Source organism: Pyxicephalus adspersus, chromosome 1, assembly GCF_032062135.1.
Source record: "Pyxicephalus adspersus chromosome 1, UCB_Pads_2.0, whole genome shotgun sequence".
NCBI classification, from domain to species: domain Eukaryota; kingdom Metazoa; phylum Chordata; class Amphibia; order Anura; family Pyxicephalidae; genus Pyxicephalus; species Pyxicephalus adspersus.
The window spans coordinates 126,429,580-126,451,594 of NC_092858.1; the positions used below are offsets into that span (position 1 = coordinate 126,429,580).

Genomic DNA, 22,015 nt, shown 5'->3' on the forward strand with positions numbered 1-22,015 from the left:
GGAAGAATTCCTCTTACATTGATGGCCAGGGGTAAATTGTCAGCCTTACAGCTAGCCAAAAAGATCAAAGAGCATGTATTAGAACAGGAAGAAATGCACTTTTGGAATTAGCTATATATGTTCTCCTTTCAGATGTCAGTGGTGTGTTCAAAAGTAAAATTGAGAAGGTCTGTGTGATTCAAAAATAGAAATGACTAATTATGACACTTTGCCATTCACTGATCTCTTTTGCCTACATCTGCTTTTTTCACTGTTTTAAAGTTAACCTGTGCTTTGCCCAGTGAAAAACAACATGCTTAGCTTCCTGTGCTCTGTGTTTACTAACTTTCATTACACCCCAGCCCTATATAAAGTGGCATAGACTGTACAGTGGGGTATGGGAAGCATGTGACTACCTCCAACAATGCAGCATTGGGTGTCTGCTCAGCGTGAGAACTATGCACAAATGTAGACATTTTCAATGCCTCCTTTGGTCAAGTAAAGCTCTAACAAGACAATGGGAGCGCAGAGCCTCCTGGGATACCAACGTCACGCATCCCAAGAGGCTTTTGGCGGCTCCTTTCGTGGATGCCCGATCTGTCAAAAAAAGTTAAGATTTGGGGTTGATTCAGTTGGCCACGTTCTGTCAGGTTGTGCAAAAAAAAAAAAAGTTCAGCTGACTACACGTATATACCGAATGACCAGGTTGTTATATCAATGATTTTTTTCCATTCTGGTGGCATGGACATATTTCAAAATGGCAATGCCAAGATTTATCAGGTTCAGATTGTAATAGACTGGCTACCACGGAGTTCAGATCCTAACCATCTGTTCTTTGGGATGAGCTGGAGAAGACAACAGTCTTACAGTCCTATCATCAATAGAAAATCATAATGAATGGAAGGTGAATCTTTGTGAATGCATGGTCTGGACAGAAATAAATCTTCTGACATTGTATAGGTTTATTTAAAAGATACAACAGCTAGGTGCTGTAATCCTAGCTAAAGGTGGTCTAACAAAACACATATAGCGTGTGTGATCCTCTGATCTACATGGAAAAAGCACAAGCTTACCTAATCTCTATTAAAATAATAAATCTCTTTTTAAAAATGTTTAAAAAAGTACAATAATAATAAAGTGTTTATTAACAGCTGTTAAACACCAATCACATCCATAAAGACTGCATGCATTAAACATTTTGTTTTGTCTCTAATTGACACTTTGCACCCTCCAGGGTCTGTGTTGATGTTTCCTCCTACTCTCTTTTTTAACAATAGCATTTGCTGCTTTATTAAAGAAAGCTTACACAATAAACCACAACTGTGTGCAGCAATGACATTACAAAAGCGTTGCTCAAGTTATGAACAACGGGATATGCTTATTTATTAAAGGCACTCATCTAGCGCCAGTGGAAAGTAATGTGTTAGGATCCTAAAATAGATCTAGTAAAGTAGGATTGTTTTTCTCTTGGCACTGTTCGTACAAACTGCTTACAAATGCGCTGAACACACAGTAGTGCATGAAATGAAAGGTCTTTCACATTATGGCTACAAGGTTACACTGCCCTTTGGAGAAATGTAAAGGGAAGCAGTGAATATATTCTTAGGAAGGTACAATCCCAATGGAATGCTGAAAGCCTAGGGCTTCTATAGTTTCCCAGCCAAGTCAGAACAACCCTCTCATGTTTATTTAAAAGAGGCACAAAAACAAGGAAACATTTTAGGTAGGGCTGCCACAACTATGTGGACAGGTCTATGCTCCTAACAGATTCACATGTACATAAATGCCTGAAAAAGTGTTGTCTGTAGCAACCATTTAGATTAATCCTTACATCTTCCTACTTGTGTCTGAAACAAGAAGGGAGATTTGGATTGGCTAATGCTGCCAAACAGAGAGATCTTTCATATATGAGGTTTTATCGTTACAATTTGTTGTGAGAAACCAGGAAGTAACCTTACGGCTAGGTTTAGACCTGCCATAGGATCAGGGGATCTCGTGGGGCATTGGTGGATTGTACCTTGCCAGTTGCTCAGTCACTCACTGCCTTGGGTAGAAGCTGCCTGTAAAACCTCCCCTGAGGAAGCAGTTCACTGGCATGAGAAAGTGAACCTATGCACCAACATACATTGGTGCATAGGTGAGGATGTGTCTTAGGGACAGCTGGAAGTTTGCACATCTAATGGTATTCCAAAAAAAGCAGATTCGGACATTTGTGAATCAAGATCTACCAAAATGGTACAGCTATGGACATGTTTACAACCCTAGACTTGTAGAAATAGCCAGTATTTTAGCCTGGAGCCGATATGGTGTATGGTCTGCATTACATATAGTATATATATATATCTGTGGGTAGGTATAGTCCATAGCATTGCATTTAGTTTTAAGAACATCATGATCTGAAGGCATTAACAAAGCTTGAAAAGGCAGGTTTCTGCAGCTGCAGCTCTCAAAGATAATCAGTTGTGCTGCTTCTCAGTCAAGTGTCACTCCTAACTGGTTGTTGATCCTATGAAAAACAACATTAAATCCAACCCTATTGAACTGGATCATGTTCACCAATGATGGCTTGTTCCCACTATTGTTTGTGATCAATCATGCATGATCCAGATTGTAATTTATACATGGTGTTGCAAAGGGAAGCTTCTTTTAAGTACTTTAGGTATACATAAGAGATAAGAAACACCTTTCTCTAAAATAGAAGGTCTGGTTACACTCTTATCCCCTCCTCAATTTTCTATTCTTAGTAGGTCAAAAAGCTATAAAAGTTTAGACTCATACTTACCTGACTTGTAATTGCGGCACCAAGCTGGGGATGATGTCACCATTCTTCCAGTATGATTCTTATGGGAAGCAGAACAGCCAAAGCTACCAAAGCCAAATGCAAAGAGATGCTATTCCAAATGACTGGAGTGTCTTCTTTTGATTACTCATTTGCTTTGCGTTCCACAGAAAGTTACCCAGAAAAAAAGTGGTGTCACCTCCAGGGAAGGGAGGGGGTAGAGTAAGTAGGAAAATGTTTTTTTACTTATTGAAAGTAAGGCTAGGTACACATGTGCAATGGTTCTCGTCCGATAATCGTCTCAGGGCTGATATCAGAGGAGAATCTTGTATGTACAGTGCTCTTCGTCCATCGTCTGAACGACCACTCTGGTGGATCCACGGACGATGGATTATGAACTATGATAATGGAGGTGAAGGGGGAGAGAGCGCAGCGGTGTGCCGTTACATCGTTTTCCCTCTCCCCTCTCCATAGAGCAGAACAGTGCTGTATGTACAGCTCTTGTTCGTGCATCGTGCAGTCGTTAGAAAGGATTGTGAAAAATCCTTTCCAACGACAAATATTGCACGTGTGTACATAGCCTAAGTCATTTAAGGAAGGTTAAAGAGAGGGAAAGATTTTAGTAGGAGGGTTGCTTTAATTTTAACCAGTTTTACTTTTATTTGAGGATGGGGACTGCCAGGAATTAAGCTTTTAGTTCATGTGTAAAAAGGTCTTAATCAATTCATATGCGGTATGTTTTCAAAGTCAATTTGATTTGCCTTTAAGCTGCTTCAGCATGCTTTTGCATTTAAAGAAGTGAACTCATTGTCAGTGATGAGCTTCTGCCATACTCAGCAAGTTTTTGCAGCATACTTGCCGAATATGGCACAATTGTACCTATGTGCAGCTGCCCTGATGCGATCACAGGTCCAGGATCTCGCTGTGTTCTCGAAAAGCCTCATCTTCACCATCAGCTTCACAATGGACTTCCGGGATGATGGGGAACCTTTTCAACCATTGTGCAAGCCCAGGAATTACATTGTCTCCAGCAGCTGGCTCTGTGCATCACAGAACCCAGCTCTACACTACACGGCACATGCATAACACAGTTCAGAGATAAAACAAAAGGCTAGCAGGATCCAAGTATTTATTATTTTTACAAAGGAGACACTGCATGTCTCTTATCAATTAGCTCTACTTCCTGGTGACTTGTTTTTTTGAGCCTAGGACCGATTTAATTTAACTTTAAGGGAAAAAAACTCACAAGATGTATTCTTCTGATGTCTACATTTTCATAAAAACTAAGACTGTGGATACTAGATAGGCCTTTCCATATAAATATTCTTTTTATCTCTTTCAACAATGTGCTCATATGTATATATGATATGACTATGAGAAGCAGACAGACTTACATACAAGTGCCTACCAGTTATAACTGGATTCAGATTAGCTGCCCTGCCCACTGTATTTACATGGCATTAGTACATACATGTTTATTCTTTTGAAATCTGGTAAAATCTTGTTCTGTTTTTAAGACAAGTGGAACTGGTGCTGAAGAAACACCTGAACACCTTTCCTAGTATTTCTAAATGTTATTAATGTCTTTCTAAACACTTTTATAAAGGGAAAATAAGATTATTACCTCTAGAACTGCATCTTCTGGAAGATCAGTACAGTGAACAGCATTTTTCACTTTATTCTTCCCAAAATAAGCACGAATAGTCCTAGGTCGTAAATGTCGGGCTATTTCCTGCAAAACAGAAAATGTGTATATTTATAAGCAAAGGTATTGCAGGCATACATATTTACATAGTCAGCACAGTTTAATATATTTGCTTTATATATAAAGAGCTGATATATCACACAGCTTTTACGGCATACATAAAATCACCAACATCAATCCCTGCTATTGAAATTTACAATCTCATGCCAACCCACATACTTACAAGCATAATGCATGCACACTCCGCTGTCAATCCTATCAGACACCTAATAATCTAGCAGTATGCTTTTGAGATGATGGAGAAATCTGAAGCAGCTGGAAGATAACTGCTTAAACACAAGAACATTCAAGCTGCAGAGAGTGTGCCTGGTATGTATTACTGGTATATTTAATATATGTTTGGGGTAATAAGTGCTTGGAGTGAATCTTACATTTAAAAAGTTGCTATTTTAGACCCATGAGTTTTTACTCATTATTGCTGTTTCTGGTCGTAGTAACAAAGTGTGAACAGAACATGGATGGGTTACAACTTTTGCTAACTTCCTAGCACAGTAAAGAGGATTAGGAGGATCAGGGTTGATATCGGACAAGAATCTGGTGTGTGTACCGTGCTGGTCTTTCGGACGACCATCCTGGAGGATCCACAGATGATGGACGACAAACGATTGTAATGGAAGTGAAGGGGAGAGTGCAGTTGGTGCCGTTCCGTCGTTCTCCCCTCCGCTCTCCATAAAGCAGAACAGTGCTGTATGTACAGCACTCGTATATGCATCATGCAGTCGTTTGTTGTGATCATGAAAAATCCTTTCCAACGACAACTATTGCATGTGTGTACATAGCCTACGAGATGACTGCTATAGGAGCAGTGGATATTATATGTACCCATGCACCTTTCTTGTCCATTAAAATGTTTTCTGATCAGATCTGACAGCCTGTAGTTACATGATATGGAAAACCAAAAAGAAAGAGAGAAGAAACTTTCAGTGCTTTCCCAAAAGTGAAAGTTAAAATCATCAGGAAGTGTAAAAGGCGTTACAGATGGTCACATGCCCCAGAAAACGAAGCACATGTTGCTTAATCAGGACTTTACTGGCCAAAATGTCACAGGTATAATTTATAGTTAACAAACTACCAAACCTTTTTACTCTTTAAAACCTTTTTAAAACAAAGCTGTGTCACTTTAAAATGTATTTATTCCACATTACTAAATAAATTAAAAAAGAAAAAAACCTGTATTCTTATCCAAATATAACACGTATATATTTGTACCAGGGCACAAGCAGTGCACAGAGGTAATCGTGGGAGTGGCACTTTCTGCTTCAATGTTGTAAGATCTATTAAGAAATAAAGTATACAAACAAGCCCTGAGGGAAGCTGTTTGTCTATTCACAAGGTTTTTAGACACCCAATATTGCAAATCTTTCCAGTCATACTATCCTGGACACTGTGTTCTCAGAAATGTCAAGTTCAGAACAGGCCCGATAGCTGATACTCTCAGTAAGTAAGTTCTATTCGTTGATGAGCATAGGAATTTGTGAAATCTAAATTATCCCATTGAATGGAAGGGATAGTTCATGGACAATTTGAATAATCTATCACACAATATTAGAGTGGTTCCTAGGCATAAGGCCAGTGTAAACATTGCTTCTTTTTTTACTTTTTAGTGGTCTGCCGGGTAGAAAAACACCCCGAAAAACAGGTCTGATAGCAATATTGATCCGGATGCACTCCAGATGTCCACACGGTTTAATATTCTTTTGTGGTCAAAATTAAAATAGCGTGTTATGCTGCTCCACATACCATTTCAATTCAATGTTTGTATTAATAAATGATCATTTCTTTGCTGTGCTGTACTTGCAGCAACCAGTAGATAACCATATAATTAGAGAAAACAGCAGATTACCAGTTTCTGGAACAAGACAGCTCTGTATAGAATAGCTAAACCCAGCTCAACCTTCTGAAGTAGTCTCAAGTTGCTGATTGTAGACTTTCTTGTTTTAAGTCATGAATTGAATGTTTTCTGCTCCCTACTCAGTCTGTAGGACTCTGGGGACCACATGTGACCCTTTGGTACTTGCTGTACTTCGTGGCCATTTGCAGACCTAAGAAGTTGGAACATTCATTTAAAAAGGGTTTGTAATGAGAATGATCTGCTGTAACAGGTCCCCATTCTTTATGTTTTTTACGATTCCCAGTGTCCTACAATGCAGGAAGCATATCTGCAGTGCCTAATATTTTATTTTAATAATTTTTTGGAGTCAACTTTTGATTCAACTAATTGAATATTATGTTTGGCTTTAAGCTTTAGGAGCTAAAACTGATGTTGCCTGTACCTTTTACAGTAAATAAAAAAAATACTATTATAATTGGTTGAACACAAACATGGCCTGGTATTTACATGTATGTACAGTATTTACATTGCCGGACACGCCACTCACAGTTCACCCAGCACTGTGTAAAAGAAAAAAAAGGCAGAGATAAAGAGTTTGAATGTGAAAAGTTACTTGGTGTTTGGATATATTATCCAATGAGGTTTAAAAGTACATTATAGTTTAAAGTCGTACTTCAGACAATCTTTTTACAGTGAAAATGGTCACAATGTCTGATTTTTACAGCTCCTATACAGTTGTTAGAATCATTAGCTTTTCATTTGTATCTTAGCTGAGTTTCATATAACTAATCAAGACTTTTTCTGTTCCAAGGACCGTGTACATTTCTTATTAGCTGAAGTGTCAGAGCTATATTTGAATGTATGTATGTTCCACCATCACTCGGAAACGCATGGAGACATTTCAACCAAACTTGCTAGACATATGACTGAGACTCATCTGAGTGCACCGCTGATCTTTGTACAGCGCTGTGGTATATGTCAGAGGTATATTTGCATCTATGTATGTATGTGTGTGTGTATGTATGTATTGCCCAGCACAGTGTGCCTTTTGCTTATATTTTTACATAAGTTTTTGGACAATAATATAAGATTGCAATAAATAAGTACCCGGGCAACGCCTGGTAATCAGTTAGTTGATATAAAAGTAAGGGAAAAAACAAAGTTGCCACCCAAAGGATACAAAGGAATGGGCCTGATTTTTTAAAGCTCTCCAAGGCTGGAGAGAATACAATTTCATCAGTGAAGCTGTGTGATTCCGGAAACCTGGAATGGATTTCTTCAGTCATTTGCCATTTGCTAGCAAATGTTTTGAACCCTGGGCCAAATCCATTCCAGGTTTGCTGGATCACCCAGCTTCACTGATGAAAGTGTATCCTCTCCAGCCTTGGGGAGCTTTAATAAACCAGGCCCAAGGTAACATTTATTTTTTTGATTAACCTTTTAAAAAATAATAAAGCGTTTAGGCAATTTGTAGCTTTTCCAGAGCATAGGAGATTCAGTTTACAGTGGTCCCCAAACCATAAAAACCATTGCTCTATTCTAGGTGGTTTATGTGAACCTTTTTTATCATACTATGGGATGATCACATCCCATAATGTTCCTGTTTTTCCATTTACTTAGTATACTGTAATTTACAGGAGATTATCCCAGAACAAAAACCACTCAAGCATTCAGAAGAAACAAAAGGATTAATTTGTTTTGGAGGAAATGGGAGTAAGGAGCGGAATCAATGTTTGTGTATTTACAGGTACAAAGGAAATCAGGACATGTGTGCTTTTTAGATTTGCAGATATCACTATGAACAAAGAAAATGATGCAAATAAAAAGACAATGAGGGAAATTAGGATAGTATCAGGTAAAGCTTGACAAGAAAAACACTTATTTGCATATAGAGTATGAACAATGGCATCTACTTTTATGCAAGTAAAAAAACTATTTGCCCACTGTGATAGAGATCTGAGTTTTGGTGGCAGTAATCTGGAAATATATATGTTGAAAGAGATTATAAGGAATTTCAGTAGGAGCAGCAGAATTCCACAGAGACAGGAAAACAATATAACTGAAAAAAAATACTGTAAAGACCCAATACAAAAAAGTTTGCAGTTAAAATGTAAAATGGATAACAGGATTGTCTGATAGAATGAGAAAAGACTGTTGTCAATATTTACTTTTCTGTTTGGTCCTATTAGCAGATTTCCCTTTGCTTTTTGTCTGACTGACAACATGTCACCAGCACAGGAAATGAGAGATAATCTCGGATAGAGGCAGTAATACCAAATGGTTCCTTTATGACAGTAAAGGGGTAAAATAGAGTCTGAATGTTTTTTCTAAACTTCTGCCTAGGTCTCTGTTGGAGATTGTCCTGAACTTTATGTCTGGGTGACAAAGGTCAATTGTTCCTTCATTCCATAAAGAAAATACACCATACTGATCTTCTTATAACATTTAATATACCACAATGACTTGGGTGAGTGACAGCAGCCATTGCAGCAAATAAAATTTATCAGCAGAATTATTTTTAAGGTGTGGCATGATTTATTCATGGGATTTCGTACAAGTAGTGGTATGGGACAACCAGGTTCACCTTCATCAGTAGTAGTAGATGCTTGGACAGTAGAGCAATGTGCAAGTGCTTTTCCAGCCTATAGAACAGTGTTTCTCGACCTTGAAATTACTTTTAGGTCCCTGGGGGAACCCCTTCTAATATTACTATATCCACAGCTCACATTACATTAGTGTGGTGGTCAGTAGGTAGAATGCCTCCTATATTTCTGGACACCTTGAATGCTGCCACCCCTAAAGATAGCCAAACAGATCACTGGTGTCACTTAAACTGACCTGAGAGGAACAAAATGCTTATTGCTTAGCAATCTCTGGAGGAAATCTAGGGTTGGGTATAGAATGACAGTTATAGAATGATGATCATTTTTCCACCTATGGCAAATACAGTAATTTATAATAATGGACACAGGCCAGAAAAATATAGTAAACCCTGCATACCTGTATAAAACAAAACACAATAGAAGTTATATTCCTAAAAAAAAAAAAGATTTGTCATAAAAAATACAACCTGTCTTAACTATGCTTTCTTATTCCAATTGGATATGTCTAGATTTAGCTATTTGAGGAAGCATATCCAAATCCTCTTTGGATTCTGCAGCACTGACATCAATGTCTCCACACTAAAAACCATTGCGGCCCCTATATATGCCTAAGAAGTCCCAGCATGCCCCTTTACCCTCGTCCTAATGAAAATCAATGCCCCCCTTCTCCCACTAAGCAGTAATGTTTTTCCTTTGCTCCCTCTACTATTGATCACACCAATGCCATTTCTAAGGGGGAACTGTCACACATAGTGCTGATTGCTGCACTCTATATATTAGGTTGCACAATACATACTCTTCACCAAAATGTTTATTGTCTTTCCAGCTTCTGGTTGTCAAGCAGTTTCCAATAATTAAGTTCTTCTTTTAAGTGGCCTCAGACTAAGTGTTAGCTCTCTGACCATACTTTTTCTCCAAGCTAGGAAGTGTTATTTACAGATTTCACCAGCATGCCTTGCATGTTTGCTACAGTAAATGCCATACCCTTTGTTAACCCCAGCTACACTCAGCACAAGCCACAACCCACTGTACCTTACCTAGCTTGTTAAAACCTTAACAGATTTCTACTTTGGCCACAGTGCTGTTAAACAGTAAAGATAATACACTGAACCAGATAAGAAAGATACATAGAAACAGAGGAAACTTTAAAGCTAGGTACACAATTGTTCTCGTCCGATAATCGGCTCAGAGCCGATATCGGACGGGAATCTTACGTATGTACAGCGCTCGTCGTCTCTCCAGGGTTTCTCCAGAGGTTCCTAGGGGTTCATCGGCCAATGAGCAGTTTGTGCCTCCCACGCCAGTTTAACTGACACCAATGATCTTTTTGGTTATCTGTAAGACTGACATTCTGCCCCCTGACCACCAACGTAAGAGGCATTCTGTTCACTGACCTACTCACTGCGAGCTGTGGATTATAGCAGGGGTTCCCTAAGGACCTGAAAGTTTTTTAAAAGATTCCCTTATGTTAAAAAAGAAAAGAAAGGCTCTATTTAAATCTTTCTAAACATAATATCTTTTATTTGTCAAATCTTCAACTTTAAAAAAATAATACCTATTATTCTACAATGAAGGCCCCATCTAAGTCCTTATTGTTATGACATATTAACTATCTCCTAATTGTTATAATCATGTCATATACACCCTTGATTGGGACTATACACATTTTGCAGATATAGCTCACTGTTGCCACAATAAAGAAGCAGCACCAGATCAATTATATTTAGGCAGAAAGTGGCCAAAAAGGATGGAAAAGATCAGCAGCACTGACATGCAAGATAGAAAAAAGTGAGAAAACAGCATAAAAACTGCTTATGATACATGTGTGCTTAAGCACACTAAATGCCACTTGGTTGGGGTTTAGATTAAAAAACATGTTCTAAAATTAGATTGTGCTTTCACTTCTGAGTGCATTCTAATGACTGTGATAAACTTCAAGCAATGCACTGAGAGGATGCACAAAACACAATGAGTATTCAAATAAGTCTTCTAAACAGTCTTGTGATATAGGAAACATCTATAAGACTCAAGGACTCCCACATGACTCAGTCATGGTTTTAAATTACTCTTCCTTGCGGAGGTCAGGCATCTACTACATTTCCCATTAGCTCTGTTCATTCTGTAGTCCTTGCTGTACTCAGGTTACCTGTGATTTAATCCTTCTTTAATTACAAGAACATTATATTCTTTCTTTCCTCATAAGGTATGTATGTAAACCCAATCAGGTAATGGTGCGTATTTGGAGACATTCTGTTACTGTTACTCCAGACCAATATAAAAGCCATAAATGAATGCAGTTTTCGATGGATAATTTTATCTATTTTGAAAATGCAGGTTGTCTGGATGTATTTGGCTTCCACACTTTTTAAAAAACATAAACCCAGAAAAAACATTGTCAGAATTCCTGTTTCAGGACAGTAACACAAGAGAGTGGTCAGCAATAGCATCCCCAATACTTTTATTATTCAAGTCACTTTAAACATGACTTCCTATTACCAAACTGACTCGGAATATAAACCCCTAACAACAAACCTAATCCAGTTAATCTTTTTCCCTCTTGTTAACAATATTATTAACTTGTTAACAAAGATATTTTCCCTCTTGTTAAAATGTTACCAATTAAACCTAACCCAATGTCATAACATTAAACCCCTAATAACCAAGTAAAACCCAAAAACCAATACATCACGCAAACCATGGGGCCTATACTTACCTTAGCGCTGGCACAAATTTGTAACAGCCTGCAACATTTCTTATTTCATAAGATAGTTTTAGTTGTGTATTATTAGTGTTTGTTGTTTTATGTGGTTGGTAATTATCCCTCCTGTTGTATACTGTCCACATGTAAGAATCCAATTGGCTAAGAGGAAGTCATGTTTGAATTGCAAGCCCAGTTTGCGGTAGTGCCAAAAATTCTTCCCCAGTTGCACAAAAAATCCGAGCCCAAACAAAGAGGGAGAGGAAAAGCAAATTTGTATAAATGCATCCTGTCCTATAGTCAACACTTAATGGGATTTTACAAGGCAATTACATAGGAACTACAGATGATTTATTCTTCCCCATATATATTTTCATATGTTGGCAAGAAAGATTTCTATATTCTACCCTGGCTCTGCTGCTTTATCCTTAAGAACAGAACCCTTACATGCCCTTGCTAATTGCGTTTTCAAAGTGTCTGAACCTAATAAGCAAGAACCTAATAAGAAAAGTATTATGTCTGGTTAATAAATAATTTGCAAGGTCATAAGGTACAATTGTTTTCTTTTATCATATATTTTTTTTATCCAAACTACTTCTCAGAAATCCATAAAGCAACGTACTTATCTCAAAAGGTTTTATGGTTCCTTCTGGTTCTGACTAATTTAAAGGCACACTCCAGACTCATTAAATGGCTTGAGTTTGTCCTAAGGTAACAAACTGTTAAGATCAGAGATGAAAACTGATCAATACTTTTTTTTTGCCTTAAACCTTAACACAGTGGGCCTGATTTATTAAAGCTCTTCAAGGCTGGAGAAGATTGACTATTATGGGAGAACCTGGGTGATCCAGCAAATCTGAAATAGGTCTATTAAAAACATTTGTTCTTAGTTGACAAATGTTTTCAATCATGGACCAGCTTAATTTCAGGTTTGCTGGATCACCCATGTACTCCTATGATGGTCTATCTTTTCCAGTCTTTAATACATTTAATAAATCTGACCTATTAAGTTTATCAATGCAGTAGGATCTATATCATATTTGGAACTTTTAGGTTAAGCACATAATTTAGGCCAAAAGGGTGCTTCTAGACCTAGTCTTCTTATGACCAGAATTGGTGCATGTTGGAATGGTTTAAAATTGGGATGAGACAGGAGAGGTCGAAAGTTGCTACAGGTATGTGCAGGCAGATGGGTCTATAGTGGGCAATAGTCTGTGTTCTTAAAGATACTTTTTCACTTTAATCAAACCATGAAAAAGTGGTTATGTAAGGCAACCAACCCACTGATATGCATTCCTTCTTAGCAACTGACACTGTATACCCAGTGTTGGCTTGTGTCCGGGCTCAGGGGAAACTATGGCATCACCACCTCTGTCATTGTTCAAGCCTAGAAACTGTTTGCTAAATGAAAGCACTACAAAATACTACATAATAGAGGTCAATGGTTCCCCATACCCTTAAGATTTAGTGATTTGCACCAGCTGCGACAGGGAAAGCTGTGGATTGCCAAGGTATAAGTATCACACTATTGTAGAGGGCAGGGAGGGGGGTATAACTTGCAAAGTAACAGTGTTTCCTTAAAATGACAAAATGAACATCATGTGTGGTCTTTTAATATCAAATAATGTGTTCCTACCAAAGGTACAGCACAATAGCTCCAAACAACAATCTTTGGCACTGTACACCTACGCACCAATTATTCAGAAGGCAGTGCAAGGTGAGAAAGGTGTGAGATATTCTTCTCTTCCCTGGCACTGACTAGCAGGGAAACATGTTAAGCAATCCTCCAAAGATCACGGTCATTTTACATGTCTGTATAACTCAACCCTCTCTGCATTTGTTCCACATATTACCACCCACAACTGTAATGTTATGGTGTGAAATTTGAAAAAAATTAGTACCAGGCTGCAAAGAGCTAGGATAAAAGCCTTTGATTTACACATCCGTCACACTCTTACTAAGCTTTATTGAATTATATCTGCTATAAGAGAAAAAACAATATTATTCAGTTCAGTAGTTAAGATCCTAACCAACAAAGTGTGTTCTTTTGAGTGCTGCATTTCATTCTTGCAGTGGCTTTTCATTATACTACACTATAGCTAAATATGCTTCAGAAGCTGAAACAAGCCTGTTTCTTGTAAATGGAGGATTGCTTTGTCTGAAACCTACCAACACACTTCCTATGCTTGTGGGAACATTTACTTTATAGCTACTCCATTAATTCCTAAACATGTGCAGATATCTAGGGGTGTTCAAACCAGAGAAGTAACCATTCAATTAGTATCATTATTAGATATACGTATAAATCTAACCAAAAGGTCAAATGAATAGATCTTGTGCAGCACTTGATTGACATACATTTTCACAGCTCTCTGCATGCTTGTTGTCCATTGTCTCCATGGCAGCTTTAGCTTCAAAGACCCTTGAAAGTGCATGACAAATTCTGGATTCTGGAGCTATAGCCCGGGGAGCACAAAGTCAGGAGGTACTGAGCTATGAGGGCTGGTGATAACCTCAGCTTAAATCCCCAGGGGGTGTTGCCTAAGACCCCCCTTGATAAGCTGCTAACCTTGTCTTGTGACAGAACAGAAGAAGTATAACCTCTCCTGGGTTCATGTTTTTGGATTATTATTATTACACAGTATTTATATAGTGCCAACATATTACGCAGCGCTGTACAAAGTCCATAGTCATGTCACTAGCTAAACCCCAACCAAGTGTGCTTAAACACTCTGTATCACAAGCAGTTTTTATGCTGTTTTCCCACTTTTTTCTATCTTACATGTCAATGATGCTAAACTTTTCCATCAATTTTTGGCCACTTTCTGTCTACATATACTTGATTAGGTATTGCCTAAATATAACTGATCTGGGCTTCTTGATTGTGACAACAGTGAGCAATATCTGCAAAATGTGTATAGTCTTGGTCAAGGGTGTTTATGACATGGTTACATCAATTAGGAGACAGTTACTAATATTATTATACAGTATTTATATAGCGTTATAATATTACGCAGCGCTGTACAAAGTCCATAGTCACGTCACTAGCTGTCCTTCAAAGGGGCTCACAATGCCCCTACCTCTGTCATATGTCATTATTACAGTCCAAGGTCAGTTTTACGGGGAACCAATTAACCTAACTGTTTTTGGAATGTGGAAGGAAACCGGAGTACACAGAGGAAACCCGGGGAGAACCTGCAAACTCCATGCAGATTGTGTCCTAGTCTATTTCTTTTGCTAATTTATGTTTCTTTGCCTTTTCCTGTAAAATGGAATTATGAAATAAAAGAAAATTAACAATTTACACTGTAAAAGGAATTTCTGTTGAAGCCAGGTGTTATATTTAATGAGGTCACATGGGACAAATATCCCTGGCGATTTTAGCTTTACCCATATATACCTTTCACTTAGCAAAGCATTAGGCGGGAAATAAAGGAAAGATTGTGTTTACATTAAAGGCAATGTAACCTTTGCACCATAATTAGTGAATATTATTTTTATTATTAGATGTAGTTGAGCTTAAACTGATGGATACATTGAGCTAATTTAACATATTTTTTGTGTGGTGCATGTTTATATTGCAAAACAAATTGCTTACAGCTTAGTTATTGTTCAAAGATTTAGAAACAGTTGAAAATTAAAAGCATACAGTTCAAGGTGTGTACTTAATAACCTTGAAACAGAACAAGCCACAGCACCTCTTAATACCTATTTATGCTTTAACTGAAAAAAAAGTAGCAAAGAAAACCTGATATACAGGATACCATTCTTAGGAGAAGACTATGCTCAGTGTTGTGTGACTTGCCCAAGTATATACAATGAAACAGGAACAGCCCCAGGGGTGTTAGGCTGCAGAAATCTTTCTGCAAAGTAATAATATGATATAGCTTTAGGCATAATAACATTTAAACAGCTGACTAGTGTTGCTAGATATTTTTTTCTGCATGTTCGTAAATCACCCTACTTTTCAACAAGGGATTTGAAAGGTTACAAATAAGAAGTAAGAGAGTTGATGAAAAAATACAACAGGTGAAAATAAAAATAGGATAGAATTTAGGATCTTGATTTCTTGACTTGTTTTTCATAAAGCCGTTTACAAAACCAACATGCAATTCAACACATAGATGGATATAATTGCATTCAATTTATTGAGTGTGCTTGTGCAATGAAGCACACTGGTCATGTCTTTTTTTCTATAAAGACTCTTTTTTCTGGCTTGTACGGAATGTAAGTACCATGCTTTTTCTTACACTGACTGGTCAGTTGAAAGGGCTGACTTTATTACAACCACTTGCCTATTCCCAGTGTAGAATTATAAACAGCTCCAGCATCCTTTTATTCTGAATAAAGCGGAATATATCCCTCTATAATAATTGAAGTATATGTATTATATGTGCAGCTCCAGATTTGCATGGGAGGGAATTTCTATCATTTTTTGACCATGTGAAAATATATTGGGGGGGGGGGGGGGGGTATACAAACAGTGGCAAAGGTCACATCCAAGTTGCCATAGATTTAAGGAATCAACTGCTACATTAGAAAGGTAATTTAAACTTGGCCCTAAGAAGCAAGGTCCACTACGTATTTGAATTTGCCCCTACCCCTTGCATATCTGCAAAAAAAAAAAAAAAAAACATTCATAGGACAAAACAATTAGAAAGTATAATACCCTTTGTCTGGATTCTTCCTTTGAAGCATAGGTGAAGAGATGCCGTCCTTCTTACACAGAGAACAAGGGAGTTCAGTTCTCCAAACCTCGCTAAGGAGATGCTTCCAACACTGTGCTCCATGATCTGAAGAACTTAAAATTCTCCAGTATCTTGTAAGGGGATAATGATGATCCCCTTGCACTATAGCAGCTGGAGAGCAGGTAATTATTTTATCTTCTTCTTTTTCTTTAAAGATGTTTTTAGGTATGTATTTATTAGTGGTTTAGCAAGTATGTGGGGGCAACAAAAAGAGTAGACCTGGCACTACAATTATAAAATACGCTTTACAGTAGTTGAACAATACCAATGGGTTGTATATGTTGTGTGTAAAGGGAACAAGGTTTCCTTTTTTAAAAAATGATACCCTTTTAGGCTCCAAAATATTAATGAAGCTGTACTTATCAACAGGACAAAATACTTTCAGCAGGTATTACATAGGAGTATGTGTATTTCTATACTTTTCTGAAGGACAAATCCTCCGCTGATCCTGTCTCACATTCCTGGCTCAACACTGACTTACTAGGTAAGCTTGCAGAGCTTGAATAGAAACAGCTTGGGAATAGTAATATGTGCAACAGGCTGGTTATGTCGACCACACAATAGTTTGGAGCATTTTGACTGTGGCAGCATCTGGGCATTGTAGAAATGACATATATATTGCACAATGACTTCCACTACTTGTCGAATGAATAAATAATGAACTCATATTTTATCCATCATTTTCTGTAGATCCATGCACCCTTCTTGAAGTATGGTGAACTGGAAATCACAAAGAAGCACTGTTCCAGAAGCAATCATATTCACAATTACAGCAGCAACTGTATTTGATAAACATGAGAAAATAAAGTGTTTTTATATGTACCAATTACCTTGCTGCACCTCTGCTCAGCTCTTTTTAATGCTAACCTTGTAAATTGTACACATTTTATGCATAACTTGCTGCCTGAAGACATTGACTTATTACTGAAGCATTTATGCACCCTCTACAAGAACAATCAATACTTGCATGGGGTTTACATATTTTCCATGTGTTTTTTATTTGTTCTCTGTTGATGCTTTAAAGTTCCTCTATAATTTCAGAAGACTAACTGCAGTTTGATGTAACTTACTAGATATATGCTGGCTTAACTGTGGACACTGAAATTTTTAAAGGTCTGCACATAAAATTTAGTACGAATAATGCTACAATTATAAATGTCAGAGATTGTGGACCAACAAGAGAAAATAAAGAGTGTGGGAAGGCAGGAAATTGTTGTGCCACAATAGTGATTGGGGACTAAGAACATAAAGATGTCATCACTGGTATTACAACTTTTCACAAAACGCTGCCCCATCTGTGGGCTTCTTAGAGAACTCTTAAAATACATTGTTCCTTTTATTGATATTTCCCACGGATGATCCATTAGAAAAGATCAGAGGACATAAAAAACACACAAAAAAGAAAAGGAAATAGATAAACCAAAACCATTTTAAGCAGAATTTCAGTCTTATCTATTTCTGTTCCATCTGCTACTGTTTCTAGTGTTTGGTGAAAAACTGTATTGCTCATGTAAGCTTCTTTCCTTCCACTTCGTACTGTGTAATTTTCAATTTCATTGTTCATTAGATGCACCCCTGTGGTTTAGTGGGTGTCTTATGTGCTGCACAAAAATTCCACACAGTCAAATTTTTCTGGAAGAAAAAAAGTTACAACAGAATTCACCCTCTCTGCAAAGTAAATGGGTGCTAAGCAGTTTGGGTGCTGAAGCTAACAGTTCACATTAGGTTGTTGTGTTGCTGTCTTGTATAGAGAACACAGAAATTACTTCCAGTGTCCCCTATAGCATTATGCGATAATATGTGTCATATTGTCCACTTATAGCAGCAAGGAGTATGGAATGGTTGTTCAAACTTGTGTATTATGCTGTACAGTGTGACCCAGACTACAAAAACATGTTATACACATCATCTGGTTTGTTGTCCTGTCCTGTTCACATTTAGACTGTGTTGTGTGTATTTAGACAAAAATGTGTAAATGATGCCTGTTAAATATCAGTCACTGTTGACTGGCCATTGCCGAAGCAGTGTACTGACTAAACCTGACATCTCCTACAAGCTAGAAAAGATCCCATTGAAGAGCAGGGGTGGCCATGTGTGCTCCTTTCCTCAAATAGTAAAATGGGAGAAGAAATCTGAATAGCACACAAGGAGGAACTATAAACATATAGGATTGCTATAAACTGACGTTTATATATTATTATTACAAAGTATATATATAGCGCCAACAAATTATGCAGCGCTTTACAAAGTCCATAGTCATGACACTAGCTGTTCCTCAAAGGCGCTTACATTCCAATGTCCCTACCATAGTCATATGTCTTTAAAACAGTTTAAGGTCTAATTTAGGAGTAAGCCAATTAACCTATCTGCATGTTTTTGGAATGTAGGAGGAAACCTGAGTACCCGGAGGACACCCACCAAACACGGGAAGAACCAGCAAACTCCATGCAGATAGTGTCCTGGCCAATACCTCAAACCCGGGACATAACACTGCAAAGCCCAGAGTGCTACTTGTTTTCATCTTTGTTACATCTCAGCCTCTTTGTATCCACTTTCTGCCTCTGAGATATATGTGGATAAAGGGGATCGACACCACTAAATAACAGTAAGAAAGAACTAAAAAATATGAAAGCAAGTATTTTATTAATAAAAAAAAGTAATTGTTTATAATACACAATACTTTATTATGTTATTTTATAATGTTATTATCATTAAGATATAATGGACAGGCACATCTGATCTGCAGATGACCTCATCCTGACCTGCATCAAGTAGGTTTGCAGCACTACAGACCCTGTTAAGCATTAAAAAGACTGACTATTGTCAACTGGTACCCCAGATACCAGTTAAAAGTACCAAAGATTCACAGGGGTATTACTGGCACCTCAATATGCGTATCTATTTGTATGTGAATATTACTGGGGAAACCATTAGGCTGCAAGCTCCACTGGACTAGGGACAGATGAGAATGTCTCTATGCTGACTGTAAACTACTGTGAAAAAATCACCATCAATGGGGGACTCAATAATGGCCATCAATTTATGTTAAACCTTAAACACACAATCCCCTATTGTTGTTTGGCCTTCTCGTGTCTGCTGTCTCCTTGTGCTCTGAACTTTCATTGAAAATACCGGGTTTTATTATTGCTCCAATACATTCCCGGCATTGTTCAGCAGCTTATTTACACAATTTAAAGTTCACATCACGGCAAAAAATGATGAACAAAAATATTAAGTTCATTTTCAATACAAGAATAATTGCACAGGTTTTTGTCCCGTTAGAAATTGTGCAAGTACAGAAAAAGACCTGTTGATCATACTGAAAATCCAGTAAGCAAATAAATTCCTGTATTAGGCTGATTCAATATTAATTGAATGTTATACTCTGAAATCCCAAGCAGTAGATTTTAGCTGTCAAATGTTTTCAATCCTATGCCAGATCCATTTTTCAGGTTTCCTGGATCACTAAAGTTCCCCTATAGTCTATCTTTACCAGGAGAGCTTATCAGGCCCAATGTGTGTAAGAAAAGGACTCACGGGTGATGTAGTAGTGTAGGAGTGTCTACATCAATAGGAACTGGGCTTCTAGCATCTGTCCCTGCAAGAATTTCATAAGCCTAGTGATGATGTCACAGGAAGTGACAAAATTTGTTTTCAGCTCCAGAAACAAGGAAACAAGTAGTGCTGGGAATTGTTTGGAAGGGGTAGAGGGATGTTTGGAATATATTTGCCCAATGCCTGGGCATATAGTGTAAGCTATTAAGGATACATGGTTATCACCCTGGATGAACCATTGTGATGGTCTCAAGGCATTATCCTGTAACTGAAAAGGATCATGAAAGATCATTTCCATTGACAGAAATCTAACGTGTGTACACATTCATAGACTTATGATCATTCATCTGGGTAACTAATAAATCAGTAATTAGATATATGACTTTTACCATGCACCACATAGCTATATTTAGATACAGTATTACAGTAATTTTACATGATACCTACTATGCAGTTTATTGCAACATTTACAGAAAGGCTCTCAGTTTAAGACTTGGACTGCTCTTGGGCTGTAACTTGTAGTAATAGTATACGGTGCCAAACTATCAGATTCCTCCACATTGATGTTAATGTAATTTAAGTTAACTAGCCCAATGTTATTTTTAGACAATCTATTAGCTATAACACCTGCCATTATTACTCAGCATTTACTGGATACTACGTGTTGATGAGACTATACAATTCACTAACCTATTGGCACAGCTTAAAGAGACCCTGTCACACTGTCTAGACGCTCTCCATGCTGATCAAGCTCATAACCTTTTATTAAGTTACCAGGAAATTGTAGAAATCACAGTTTCCGTGACAGCTTTAAATCTGCAAGGGCAGCTGACATTACATCTGAGATGGTGGCACTCAGCACCAGTCTCATTACTTTTGAAATGTTTACACAAGAGAGTTAATGGTAAACTGCATGAATAAAGTTGGTTGAATGCACAATCTAATAGGAGGATTTTAGCAAAAAATGATCTAGTGACAAGGTCTCTTTAAGCAGGACAAACATTATGGCAGCGAGAGTAGCAGATTGTGTGATAATGAAAGTCAGCAGAAAAGCACTGTCATAGCTGGCTGGATACAATGGAGTACAACAGCTGCTACATGGAAATATAACGATTTTCTTCCACAGTGACTAAAAGTAAAAGTGAATAAAAGACATATACACATATGATGAGACCATTTAATGTGATTTGAAATATTTCTTTGTTGACACACTGCACACATCTGCCTTAGGAAAATTAATAATGGAGCAGTTCATGCACTACATAAATTATGTGCATGTTAAGTGATCGATATAGTATGGTGGGGGTCATGTGGTTTTATAAACTGAAATTTTATTAGTTTTCATTATGTTATTGGACAACTTACTTTTAAGTTGTTGATTTGTTTGTGGCAGTTGATTTGTGCTAGCAATTCAAGCCCTCCATTTGGTGTAAAATTGATGTTAACAAACTTATTCAAAATCCTATTCCATTTTCTTCAAACTCAAAGCTGATATTCAAAAGAAAGGCAAACCTTATGTAACTTGCAGACATCACTCAATCTGTTGCAATTACAGGTGAAAAAAAGGTCCTCACACAATATATATTATAAAATATGTACTAGGTACCGCAGCGAGAGTCATTATACTTATTCAGAGGCAATCAGGAGCCTGTAGCGTATGTAAGGAAGCTGAAGTACAAACAAATGTTCTGATTGACAAAACTTTGAGGGTAAACAAGCTGCTTATTTTCTCATGATTATCTATAATTCTATGCAAATTATGCATATACAAACAACTATATATTTGGCCTGATTTACTAAAGCTGTCCAATGCTGTGAAGGATACATTTCCATCAGTGAAGCTGGGTGATCAAGCAAACCTGGAATGGATTTCTTCAAAGTCATTTGCTATTTGCCAGCAAATGTTTTGAATCCTGGACCAGATCCATTCTGCTGCAGCACTTCACTGATGAATGTGTATCCTCTCCAGCCTTGGACAGCTTTACAATATCAGGCCCAGTGGGAGAACATAGTCCAATCAAAGTGTGTATTTAAATTTGTCTGTACAGATACGTGAC

At 37.5% G+C, this 22,015-nt stretch overlaps 1 protein-coding gene and 1 long non-coding RNA gene across 3 annotated transcripts in view; one reads left to right on the top strand and one right to left on the bottom strand.

Moving 5' to 3' along the window:
* The window catches only part of NME7 (NME/NM23 family member 7), a gene marked incomplete in the record, with an annotated part of 94,873 nt that overhangs the window by 2,608 nt on the left and 70,250 nt on the right, over positions 1-22,015 (bottom strand). Inside the window, 1 exon segment of the mRNA XM_072426681.1 lies at positions 4,383-4,490. Within this exon segment, the coding sequence (XP_072282782.1) occupies positions 4,383-4,490 (108 nt within the window).
* On the top strand, positions 4,588-17,864 carry LOC140341144 (uncharacterized). Of its 2 annotated transcripts, none has more exons than XR_011922823.1 (4): positions 4,588-4,832; positions 16,351-16,525; positions 16,773-16,887; positions 17,094-17,783. It is a non-coding gene; the product is annotated as an uncharacterized lncRNA (long non-coding RNA). The 2 variants fall into 2 exon arrangements; XR_011922822.1 differs by lacking the exon at positions 4,588-4,832 and adding an exon at positions 5,070-5,960 and having other exon boundaries at positions 17,094-17,864.